General features: G+C 42.2%; 1 protein-coding gene across 4 annotated transcripts; it reads right to left on the reverse strand.

Moving 5' to 3' along the window:
* Nucleotides 1-5,770: 5,770 nt before the first annotated feature.
* On the reverse strand, nt 5,771-7,987 carry TCEAL1 (transcription elongation factor A (SII)-like 1). 4 transcript variants are annotated; one of them, XM_011967681.1, is made up of 3 exons: nt 7,898-7,987; nt 7,133-7,200; nt 5,771-6,825 (listed from the first exon to the last, which is right to left on the reverse strand). In XM_011967681.1, the coding sequence occupies exon 3, from the start codon at nt 6,791-6,793 to the stop codon at nt 6,314-6,316; it is 480 nt and encodes a 159-aa protein (XP_011823071.1). In that variant the 5' UTR covers nt 6,794-6,825; nt 7,133-7,200; nt 7,898-7,987; the 3' UTR covers nt 5,771-6,313. The 4 variants fall into 4 exon arrangements, with proteins under 4 accessions (XP_011823071.1, XP_011823072.1, XP_011823070.1 ...); XM_011967682.1 differs by lacking the exon at nt 7,898-7,987 and adding an exon at nt 7,667-7,801 and having other exon boundaries at nt 7,121-7,200; XM_011967680.1 differs by lacking the exon at nt 7,898-7,987 and adding an exon at nt 7,667-7,769.
* Nucleotides 7,988-13,334: the final 5,347 nt, after the last annotated feature.

A 13,334-nucleotide genomic window follows, 5' to 3' on the forward strand; every position in this document is an offset into this window, starting at 1 on the left:
GGTGCTGGGATTACAGGCTTGAGCCACCGCGCCCGGCCGAAAGAGATAATTCTTTATTAATTTTTCTGATTGTAGAAGCATGCTTGTAGCATAAAATTCAAACCCTGTAACAGTGGGGCATGAGAGTAGCAGAGTGTTCACAAATTTTCTGACATCTAAAAGACGAATGCCACTAGGCTCGGCAATGAGAAAGAAAGTGTGAAATTTTAGGAGCAAACAAAGCATAATGGTCTGACTTAAGAGTCAGACAAATTTGAATTCGAATACAGGTTTCTCCACTGACTGGCTGTGTGACCCTGTGTAAGCCACCTTAATTTTTCTGGGCTTCAGTTTTCTCATCTATAATAAGCAATACCTTCCTAAAAGTGTTAAAAGGATTAAAGGAAACTCCAAGTATGAAGTGTCTGCCCCAAAGCAGGTGCTTGACCATTTCAAATTTCTTTCCTCAACTCCAAACAAAGCCAGTGATCTTTCCCTCGCCTTGTGCTTTTTGGGGAGCCGGTCCGTACATGTGGCCCTCAGACATAGGTCTCTGAGACCAAAGAGCACAATTTTATTTTCATCATTGACATCACCATCAAGGAGTGTGGTTGATGGAATACTCATACAGATGAATGTCATGGCACATATGTAAATAAAAGTAAGAGAATAAAGAAAATAGGCCAGGCGCGGTGGCTCACGCCTGTAGTTCCAGCACTTTGGGAGGCTGAGGTGGGTGGATCACGAGGTCAGGAGATCAAGACCATCCTGGCTAACACAGTGAAACCCCATCTCTACTAAAAATACAAAAAAAAAAAAAAAAAAAAAAAGACGCATGGTGGTACGCGTCTGTAGTCCCAGCTACTCGGGCTGAGGCAGGAGAATCACTTGCACCCAGGAGGTGGAGGTCGCAGTGAGCCGAGATCGTGCCACTGCACTCCAGCCTGGGTGACAGAGTGAAAAAAAAAAAAAAAAAGAAAATATATGCTCTGTAAGATATAATTACATGTATAAAAATGAATACATAAAGGCATTTAAATGTATTTTTTATATAATATAATATACATGTATACTTTATAACAAAGTAAATGGATCGAATACAGAAAAGGAGATATACACACAATGTAAGTACATGCTCCTCAATATTAATAATTCTCTTCTCTGGGTAGAGGAAGTATAGGCATCTTCTTCTTACACTTTTCTGCATTTCCATATATTTTCTAGTAGAAACATGTAACTTCTACAATCAGAGAAAAAGTGAAAATAGTATAAGACAATTCAGTTAAAACACACATACATGCACACGCTTATCTTGACTTGAGACAAGGAAAAACCACCTAACTATATGTTGCTTCTTGGGTCACCTCAATCCCCAAGAAGAGCCTGATACTTGTGTGGGTCCAGTGTGAGTCGGGGTTGAGACATTCCCTTCCCAAATATCAAGCCTCTCCACCAGCTCTCCTATCAGTTTCTCTCCTTCCTGCTCTCCTTTGTTAGCCATGTTCGACCCACAATTCTGACTCTGGTCACCGGGTGGCACTTACTTCTATTTGTAAACATTCTCCTGAAACAGGTATTGTCTTGGTAAAAAGAAAGTTTAAAGAAAAAGTTTATTTTTTTTACACACAAGATATGAACCAGTGTGTTCAGTAGAATCCCACTTCTGTTTGAAAAATACGTATTCATGGAAAAGGATAGAAGAGCATACAGTTGCATTCTTCATTCATTCATTTAATTCAACAAATACTCCTGGGCCACTTGCTATGTTCCTGGTATCGTAAACCAAAATTGATATTTCCATTCTAATCTCTTTTCTAAACTTCAAACACATATCTAACTGCCTGCTAGACATTTCTACCTGGAGTGAGATAAAAATGCGAAAACTCACCCAAATCCACAAACCAACAAGAATATCATACTCAGTAAGTCTAAATCAATGATTCTCTCAGCCCTAAAAAGCTACCATCTAAATTGGTGGTCGTGTGGTAGAGTGGGAAGAACATAGAATTTGACGCAAACAAATCTGAGCTAGAAGACAGGATCTGCCTCCTATTTATCTGTGAAATATTATCCCTCATTTGTAAAATAATTATTTGTTTAGATTAGTATTTCCCAATGGGGGAAGGAGTTGTCTCTGGTCCTTTTCTAGGGACCCTGAGCCTGATCCTTTCTATGCTGCTTCACCACTCCAGGGAGTTCCCAATCATATGCATTGTTTCCTAAGAGCAGGGGGACCCTGGTTAGTAGAGGACTCTCTCTCCATGATCCTGGACCCTCAATGCTTTCTGCTCTGGAGTTGGCCAGGCAAGTTGCTGCTTGGACATGTGATAGAGATACCAGCCCTCTGTGTGGGCAGGAAGGTGGCGAGAGGCTGTCTTAGTCCATTTTCTGCTGTTATAACAGAATACCTGAGACTGGATTTTTTTTTTGTTTTGAGACAGGGTCTCCATTGCTCAGGCTGGAGTGCAGTGGCACCATCATGGCTCACTGCAGCCTCGACTTCCTGGGCTCAAGCAATCCTCCAACTTCAGCCTCCCAAGTGACTGGGACTATAGGCACACACCACCATGCCCAGCTATTTTTTTTTTCTGCTTTTTGTAGAGACGGCTTCTTACTATGTTGCCTAGGCTGGTATTGAAATCCTGGGCTCAAGCGATCCTCCTGCCTTGGCCTCCTAAAGTGTTGGGATTACAGGCATGAGCAACCGTGACCAGCTCTAGGATAATTGATAAAGAATAGAAACTTATTATCTTACAGTTTTGGAGGCTGGGAAGTCCAAGATCAAGACACTGGCATCTGGGATGGGCCTTCCTATTGCATTCTTACATGCAGGAAGGCAGAGGGCAAGAAAGAGGAACTCTGTGTTTTCATGTGGCAGAAGAATGGGAGAGAACCCATTCCTGCAAGCCCTTTTTATGATGGCATTAATCCATTCATGAGGGTACAGCCCTCATGACCTAAAAACCTCCCATTAAGCCCCATATCCCACATCCGTGTTTCACTGAGGATTAAATTTCCAGCATATGAATTGTGGGAAACACATTCAAATCATAGCAGAGGCCCAGGGGCTCTGGATGCTGCTGACCCTCTACCACTAATACCTTAAAAAGCATCTTCACACCAATTCACAGCTTGACTGTCCTGGCTCCCAAGTCGTGAGCTGGGCCTGCAGTGCATGGAGGTTTTCAGATAGGAGGTGACACCTCTTTTATCCTGACTTGTAGGACCACATGTCTTTGCAAATTCCCTTTATCTGGGGTCTCCAGTACTTCAGGGTCTGTACTAACTCAAACATCAGATGCACTGCACCAGGCAGACACATAGCTAAAGTCTTTGCAGAACCAACCAAACAGGCCAGGACACATCAAGGCCCTTCTGTGAGCCTGAGCAAGGTGGGTGGGAGAGGGATGGGTGAGGTTTTGTGTGCTGTCTAACCCCATTTTTGCCCCAGTCTTCTTGGGGCTACTTCACTGGACTCTGAGAGACGGGTCAGCCTCTTCTGCTTCAACCCCAAGTTACCTGGTCAGATCTGTTCAGACATCTGTTTGCTCAAAGACTATCCCAATGAATGTTTTCTGCCAGGATGCTTTGGGGCTTTATCTCCTCCCCTGCAAAATGTTCCCCAAAAGAGAAAGGGAAAAGGAGGGAGAGGCAAAGTGCTCTGACCTGCAATGGGGCAGTCAGTTCTCCTTCTCCAGGTATGCCTGTGCAGGGCAGCTTGACCATTAGCCTAAGAGGGCCCTGTGCCTGCTGTAGGCTGGAGCAGAGAAACAACAGTCAGACCCACCCCAGAGGGGAATGTGGCCTGAGTGAGCCCTTCCACCTCCTGCCTAAGCATCACCACTCTTAGCGTTAGGGGGATGGATTTATCCTTTCTTGTAAAACTAATTCCAGTGAGCCTGGAACCTGATCTCACTCCAGCCAGAATTCCAGTTTGACTATTACCCATGAGGCTGCCATTGGCCTTGAAAAGTGTTCTGGGGACATGAAGAACTCCCCCAATGGCATTGTATGGTAAAAATATAAAAACAAAAGAAAGCCAAGGGTACAGGGCTGGCTCAACCGTTTTTTTGAGATTATTACTAAAGGAGAACTTTGAATTTACTTCTGATGCATTTTACTCATATTGAAAGTATGGAATGTAAGGCATTATATAACATTAGTCATGGAAATACATTTCTATTAAGTTGTCTCTTAGGTTTTAAGTTTGTGTAAGGTCTTGCTTTGCTGTAAGAAATCTAAATTTTATGTTATAAAATTGGTAAGACTATCGTTAGTTGCTTACTTAAAAATATGCTTGGATGCGTCTTTCGCCCTTTTAATTCTGACACAATTATTTATATTTTCTTCCATTTACATCATAGTTTATTATCAGTAAAATCAGAAATATACCATATATGCCAGTGACTATCCAACTTTTAGTGTGTTAATTTATAAAAAAGCAGATTTACTGGGTCTGGTGTAGAAAATAGGTTTCTGCATTTTTTGTAAGAGAAACACTGATATATAAAATATTTAAATAATTTTAATGTTGAATTTCGGTTAACAATCCCTCCTTCACCATGTTCCTTTTGGAACTGCAAATCATAGCTCTAGAGAAGTCAACACAGTAAAGCTTATATAGTCAATCAAAGGGAATCTCAGAGTTCATGACTGGGTCATAATTTTTAATCATTATTAACCACTCTCTGTATTTCTAGCACTAACAGGATCAATAAAACAAAATCTTAGGATTTATAAAGGTAGCTTAATAGAGAAATCATATCTATGTTTATATACATATACATATATAGTACTTTAATGTTGTAGAAAGTAGTTTTGCATGTGTCTTGCTGATATGGAGCAGTGTAGAAGGGGAATATCCTAGTTTGAGCCTAAGCATTATCTTCATCTTCAATTTATACAACTTGAGCAAGTCAGCTGAATTGGCAAGGCAAGCTTGCCAGAAGCCCCTGAGAGAGAACTCACCCTAAGGCCAGTTAGACAATTAAAATGATAGTTATCCTTGGATGTTTGGGAGGGAAGTTCCAATTCTGAGTACATAGCATGGTGTCTGGCTCGTTAATTTTGTCTCCTAGCCCAGGACCTAGTGGAATCATGTTTGAGTCAGGTGGAGAAAAGGTGGACTCATGTTTGAGTCCAATGGAGAAGAGGAAGGTTCTAAATGGAAAAAAAAAAAAAAAAAAAAAAAGGAAGAACTATTTTACTAAGCATTTTTTAAAGACATTGAGGTCTAAGCAGCATTGGGATGGTAGCCTCCTAGCTAAGTGCAATATCAAAGCTGGAAAAAGGGCATTCATATATCTGCAGGAGATACAATTCAGCTTGGGCCCAACAGGGACTCCAGAGCAATCAGTGAGGCTTTGTACCTTAAGCACTCCAGCATGTCAGCAGGGATGAGAGCCAGTGGAAGGATCAGGACCCAGGAGAAGGAGCAGGGGTGCCTAGCAGATACTGTAAGAATCTGAGAGTACAGCAGGACATGAATAGAATGTGGCACTCACTTGGAATCTCACCGGAATTGTTTGTGAGCACAAGTGAGATCTCCTTTGGGTACCCTGCCTATGTCTGCAGGGAATCTATAGGGGTTGGGGTCCTGCCTGTGCAGGTGGAATAAAGACCCCAAACACAGCTCACACAATCTTTTTCTCATCCGGTCCCACAGCAGCACTGTAAAGCAAGTATTATTCCTATTTAAATGAGAACAAAATGACTATTAAATATAATCAATATCTGGCTTATATTTGTGCCTAAGAGATTCAGAAAAAAACATAGGATTCACTTTTTTTTTAAGTTCTGACAAGTATTTATTAAGTGCCACATTGTCTTTATAAGCTGATTGACAGTTTTTTTCAAAATTGGGTGATTTTTTCATTATATATTTTTGCAACACAAGTAAAATGTTTGTCTTGAAAAAATGAGAAATTCAGATAAAGCAAAATTTTTAAAAATCACCTATTATCTTACCACACAACCACTGTTATACCTTTGAAGTATATACTTTGTTTTTTCTTTGCATATTAATATATAAATATACATTTTTTACAAAAATGGGATACAATATATACCATTTGAAAATTGCTTTTTTCGTTTCACAATATATAATGTACATCTTTCATGCAAATGTATAGGACTTATGATTGAAAGAGGGAAACTTGTAAATTTTAGGGGGAAACCCCAACTTTAAGCGAGTTACAAGCTAAACATCTAAAATAAATCCTCACAAAAAGTTAAAATTCAGAATATGGGAAAAGGCATTAAGAAAACGCACAGAAAGTCCAGGTGGCAATGGCAATACTATTAGCAGGCAAAACAGAATTAAAGGGCGAACACATTAAATAGGATAAGGACGGCTCCGTTTTGCCTTCCAATGCATTATCATCAGTTTGTTTCTTACTCTTTTCATCTCTTCTAGCTCATCTGCTGCCTGTATCATCTCCTCATTGCTTAAATTTCTGCCATGTATGTCCCCTCTAAATTGCGGGCGAGAACGAGCCAACCTTTCTTTAAAGCTTCCTTCTTCAAGCTTATGTTTTCCTACTCCACAAGGAGGCTGCTCCATGGGAGGGCGCCCCTCAAACAGGTCCTTCCTGGAAAGGCCCTCCTGCGGAGGGCGCTCCTCCGAGAGAAGCATCTCAGGCAGGAGCTCAGGCAGGAGCTCCTCAGGAAAGAACTCCTCCTCCGAGGACTGCTCCTCCGAAGACTGCTCCTCGAGGGACTGCTTTTCGGGAGAGTGCTCCACCGGAGGCCTCTCCTCATCGGTCTTGGGCGCGCTCTGCGGCTCTTCTTCATTTTCTTTGCGTGGTTTGTCCATGTTGGGAATTTTCTTCTTCAAGCACAGTTATTCTTAGGAGACAAGAAAGGCAGAATAGAGTCAGAATACTAAGTGACTGGACTAACACCCAAACCGTGGGTTCCAATACCTGCCTTTTCCTGATTCGGGGCCCAGGCCCTCAACCTTGCGCTTTCCCAGAGGCTCTCCCGCTCTCCCGACTCCGCCGCTTCCCGGTCGCCCCCTCCTTCCCGAAAGCCCACCATTTTCCCAGCAGGCTTTGCTACAGGCCTCGCCCGCAGTGACTGGCGGGACAGTGCGGCCTGCAGACTCCATGCCTTTCGGCCCCAGTCCCGGTCCACTGCGTACCCCTTCCCTGACCTGGACCTTTCCGGGCCGTGTGCTTCTAGTCGTCCTCTCCTCGAGGTGCCCCGCTGTGACCAGCAGACCTGCACACAGACGCAAGACAGGGTAGGGGGCGGGGAGTGGGGAGGAGGGACGGACTGACTGACACCCCCCATCCCCCACTTTCTGGGCACCAGCCACTGCCTGCACGCCCCCCACCCCTCGGGTTCTCCTCTAGTCTCAGACCCTGCTTCAAGCTTCGTCCTCCGTGCCCGCACCTCCCCACCCCGCAAAGCTTGCCATTTCTTTTCAGATGGGAAGTGGAAGCGAAGCATTCTTAGAAACTATTTCCAAGTGTCTGTACCTCCCTCCCGGGGGACGGGGGAAGCACTCGCCTTCCCACCCCGCCCCCAAGACCACCATATTTTGCACAGAAATATGGGCGCGGGAGGCGGGGCTGGAGCGTAGGGAAAGGCCTGGACTCCGCCATCCCGATTCTGTCAACCCCATTCCCCGGGTTATAGGCAGCGCCGACACTCACGCCGATTTAAGAGGGTAGAGGGAACTTACTTCCTTCTGCTTTCCCTCTCGACCAAAGGTAATAGGGAGATGGTGGACAGGCAAAAAAAGACCGGGACGAGAGGGACTTGGGCAGACATAGGCTCCTGGTCACGTGAGGGACGCGCGTCACTGCCGAACTCAGATCCCCAGTTACCACTTTGACCCGCGGCCTTGCCGCAGCCACCTGCTAGTGCCTGCTAGTGTTCCCTGACCCCAGACACACCAGGCATTGTCACTCACCTGTCTTTGTATTTGCCTTTTCCTGGTTGCCAGAGACGGTCCGCATCTAGTCTCGGGTAGTATTGCCTTTTCCTCTGTGCTACTTCCCCTGGTACCACCTCTTTCTCCCCTCCTCACTTCCTTAGCCACCAAGGCCCCTTATTTCCCCTGCAGTTCGGATTCTGCACTGACATTTGACTATTCACCTTCATAAATCAGTATTATATCCTTATATCCCAACACTCTCAGTTTTAACCCACATCCATATCTCCATCATGTCCATTTAGGCTCTTTCAGCATGTTTTCATCTCTTGTCACTTTCATGGGAGACAATCTTTCACTTTTTCTTGACATCACATTTTGTTTTTTTGAGCCCCCAGACCTAAATTGGTAATCATTCAGTTCTAGACCTCTAGAAAGAGTTAAGTTTGTAAAGTTTGTAGATCTAAAAAGAATGAATACTTTAATTTTTGTAAATCAAATACGCATTTGTCCGTGTGTGTATACACACATATATATGCATGTATACACACTGAATATATTATATATTAAATAACTTATATTTACATGTGCACATATATATATAGATGAGTAGTTATTTATAATAGAATAAATAGATTTTACTGGGACTCTCAATCCTTAACCAGCCACCTCTTGGTGCTTCTGGTTGAGGAAGTTTATATTAATTCACTAAATTGACAAATATTTGAGTTCTGGGACTGCTGGACCCCAAAAGATAGATGCAGCAGGGAGGGCATTCCGTATTAAACTATGCAATAATTCTGTTGACCACATACTGAGTAGCAGGACTACAATCATGCTAGCATTGTCAATTGTCACTGCATTATGTATTTTTTTTATCTAATGGTATTTTATGATCTTTAACCTTATGCCTGCCTCTCACCTACTCACATCAGCCTGGATGCTACTTTCTTATGCAGATGCTCTTTCCTCCACAGAGCATACTACTTCCCTTCCCTCTGTGTTTTACACTTCCAGGGTAGATGGCCATCTGATCTGTGAGGATCCTGGGATTTTGTTTTAAAGCCAGGCTGTTTAGTAAGTTTCTGAACAGAAATTCATGTGAAATTTCTCCTTTTAAGAACTGTTGCTTTTCTCCAACATCTAATTAATTTTGTGTTGAGATGGCAGTTAGACAAATATTAGTTTACCTTCATATCTTCTTTATAACTGTTTTACTTTCCAACTTCTCTGTGGCATGCGTCTTTAAAACCAAGTTTCACTATGCCTTTTTATTTTTTCATCAAGGGTTGGTTTCTCATTTGCATAGTTTCTTTCCTAGAGAAGTCCCATTTCATTCATTTCTATCCTCATTCTTCTTACATCCTGTGATGGAGAACTCACTACCTTATAAGATATCTCATTGAAATCTCAAAGTTCTAATCATTCAGAGTTTTAAAATTAATTAATTAATTGACTTTTGCTTCTGTTGAGTTAAAATCTGCCTCCCAGTAGTTTACACACATTGGTCCTGGCTCTGCCCTTTGGAGTGGTACAGAACAGGTATAAAATAATAAAAGTACCTTTCATCCTTGACGGCTTAAAATTGCCACAGCTTCTATTCTGGTTCTTTCCCCTTCCATTCTGTGAGACACACTAGGCAATCTACTCAATCTTTCTGTGACTCAGCTTCCTCGTGTATAACATTGGAGACAATAATGGTACCTATCTCATAGAATTGGTAAGAGGAATAACTGAGTCAATGAGTCAACCTATGTAAAGGACCTGGAATAGATCCTAGCACATAGAAAGCACTCTATAAGCATTAACCATAATAATAGTAATAATAATAGTATGACATAGTGCTAACAATACTACTAATTAACATCCTTTTAATATTAAGATTAATTGTGCACTTTATGCCAGGCATTGCACTAAGTATTTTCAATAAGATATCTCACATAATCCTTAAAGAATTATGTTCTCACCAAGAGTTTTTTTGGGGAGTTTAACCTCCCCAGTTATTTCAGCCATTTCTGATGTGTCATATTTTTTCAAAGTCATTCATTATTCTACACGTTCCTGAATGTGTAAATGTCTCTGAAAACACTGAATATTCTGTCTAGTGCAGAATGGAGTGATCTTATCACCTCCTTCATTTTAGAATAGGTGCTATACATCTATAGATGCATCCTAAAATTATAGTAGATTTTGTGAATGCCATATCACACAATTGAATCCAGTTTAAGTTGCAGTCAACTAGACCCCTCCCTTATTTCATACTTCAAGCTGTTAATCCACTTCTGTAAATCTTTTTAGTTTTAACTGAAGTATAGAAGCTTCTGATTTTTTCTGGGTTAAATTTTGTCTCGTTAGATTCACTCCCTTAATCTTTGAATCCAGATTCTATCATTCTGTATATTAGCTGCAAATCATTAATTTAAAACATGCCACTAGTACTAAATAGGATGATAAGGTCAGCAAACTCAGGAAAGATCTATAGGTATCTCAGCAGAGAGTTCTGACTCCAAGTGAAAAAAATGTCGTTTCCTTATTGCATGTGGAAGCCAGGAGTATGCCCTGCCAAGCTAGTTCCCTTCCTCTCATCTCTCATGTGGCTTCTCAGATTGCTTGCTTTCTAGTACTGCTAATAGAAGACACTATAGTCCTTGAAAGCTCCTGAACCGGTGTAAATTAAACTTTGATGAGAACTTAGTAACTATGCAGGGCAGATAAGGAGGTGTGAGGAAATAGAAGCAGGAAAGGAGGAATGAAGACCGAGTCTCCATGTGAGCTCTAAGTCTGCCCAGCAGTAGCTGATCTTGGGTTCCCTTAAGAGAAAGGACTCTCAAGAGGGAATGAGGTAAAGGTGGTTCTGCCACCAAATGACAATCATTTGTTACAAAGAAATGTGGTCTGCTACTTGTTTGTGTAGGGTTGGGGTGGGGCTGTCCTTCTGATGGATTTGATTTGATACCCTTGATTTAGGTCCTACGAGGGTGTATTGCTCGGTCCATTATTACTAATGAGAATTTAAGTGTTTTGAAACCCATTTCAAAAGTGTGATAACTGAGCTCTGGGAGGTGACAAATTGTTCCCATGGAAACACAGATGATAGTAAGTAGCTGAGATGGGATTTAAAACCTAAGGCTAGGTGTAATGGCTCACACCTATAATCCCAACACTTTGGGAGGCCAAGGTGGAAGAATAGCTTCAGCCCAGGAATTCAAGACCAGCCTGGGTAACATAGTGAGACCCTATCTCTAGAAACAATACAAAAATTAGCCAGGCATGGTGGTGCACCCCTGTGGTCCCAGGTGGTCCCAGTTCTTTGGGAGGCTGAGGTTAGAGGCCTGGGAACTCAAGGCTTCAGTGAGCCGTGATTGTGCCACTGTACTCCAGCCTGGCTGATAAGAGATTCCATCTGAAAACAAAACAAAACAAAAAAACAAAACATAGGCAGTGTGGCATGAGAGATTGTACCTTTAACCACTATGAAAACTGCTCCTGGGCAGTAGGCTACACCCACATTTACACACAGCATTGGGCAGCTGCTGCCATGACAACAGTATCCAGGGGGTGTGGCCTTTCTCTGGGGGATCTGAGAAAGCCCAGGGTGGGTTTCTCCTCCAGGGATTCCTGTTGCTGGGGAGGCTGCACTTCTGTGGCAGGAACAGAGCCCTTCTTCTTTGCGAGTCCCCTTGGTTTCACTTTGCAGGGCCTGTCTGCCTGGACTTGAAGAGTTCTGCCCTCTCCAGCCCGGAGGCTCCCTCTGTGGCTGCTGCCTCTGCATTCTTTCCTAATGGCGCTAATAGCAGTACCTGCTCTCAGACTTGCAGCTGTTAACTGCAGCAGGCCCTGTCCAGCCTGTGGCTCTCATGGGCTCCTCCCCTACCCCTGCCCCAGGGGAAATACCCAAGTAGGAAAAGCAATGACAGAAACCTCCTGTTTTCTGTTTCTGCTTGTGGCCTCATCCTAATTGGGACCTAAAGACACACACACATACATACATACACACACACACACCCACCCTGTATATGCTCAGAGAAACAAGGAAGGGGCTCTGAGGAAAGGCCAGGTAGCAACTCAGGCTGTTGGAAATGCACAGGGACAGGGAAGGTGGGTCCAGACCTGGGCTGAAGGGAGACAGTACCAGGCTTGGGTCTGGGCAAGACTTATGCTGTCATTCACTCCCTGGAGGCTCTGGAGATGTGGCAGCCTCCTACCCCTCTCCTTGCCTCTATTTGTATCATTTTTTTCTCCCTAAATGGTGGGGGTGAGGGCTGTGGTAGAACCATGAATGAGGTCCCTTCCAGCTCTAGGAAGCTATGATTCCATCCTGCCCACCATGCTGAGGTGGGAGGGCCTTTGCTTAGGAACACCATTTGCCCTGAGTGGGGACCACCTGCAGACTGTGGCTGCTGCTGCATTTCCCGGAATCCAGACAAGCTAAGAGCACAGAACTCATTCTATTTTGGCATTTCCTGCTGGGCTGCAACAGAGCCACAGCTTAGCCTTGGCCTTTCAGGGACTTTTACAAGCACCCAAAACAACCTCAGCCTGAGGTCTGGGTAGGAGGTTGGGACAGAGGCAGGGCTGGCTCCATAATTTGCAGGGCCCAGTGTAAAATGACAATGCAAGGCCTTTATTCAAAAAGCAAGAAATAAAAGTACCATTGGAGGTAATAAAATATAAAGCTTTTTTTTTTAACGTCATTTTTTTTTTTATTTTTTAAATATAATTCTTTTTTTAGAATAGTTTTAGATTTACCAAAAAATCTAGAAAATAATACAGTGTCTATATATTCCAAACCCTGTTTCCTCTATTTTTAACATCTTACATTATTATGGTGCATTTGTTATAATTAACAAACCAATATTGGGACATTATCATTAACTAAAGCCCATACTTTATTCCCATTTTCTTCATTTTTACCTGATATCCTTTTTTTCTGTTCCAGGATGCCATCTAGAATACTATATTACTTTGTTGGTATGCTGTCTTAGGCTTTTCTTGGCTGTGATCTTAACTGGAATTATACTGAATAAATGGATCAATCTGGGGAGAATTGCCACTTTCACAATAATGAGTCTTCTGATAAGTGAACATGGTATTATACTTCATTTATTTAGGTCTTCCATAATTACTGTCAGTGATGTATTATAACTTTCAATATAAAAGTCATCACATATTTAATAAACTTTATTTCTAATTATTTCATGCTTTTTGATGCCTTTGCAAGTGGTACTTTAAATTTTTTGTCTTCTAATTGTTTATTTCTAGTATATAAAATATATACTTGATTTTTGTATATTGATCTTTTATCTTTAGATCATGCTAAATTCACTTAGTAATTCCAATAACTTTTTGTAGATTCTTAAGGCATTCTATGTACATGATCATGATTTTTCTGTGAATAAAGACATTTTTACTTCTTCCTTTCTTATCTACATTTCTTTTCTTTTCTTTTTCTTCTTCTTCTTTTTTTTTTTTTTTT

This window comes from Mandrillus leucophaeus, unplaced genomic scaffold (genome assembly GCF_000951045.1).
Source record: "Mandrillus leucophaeus isolate KB7577 unplaced genomic scaffold, Mleu.le_1.0 Scaffold809, whole genome shotgun sequence".
NCBI classification, from domain to species: Eukaryota; Metazoa; Chordata; class Mammalia; order Primates; family Cercopithecidae; genus Mandrillus; species Mandrillus leucophaeus.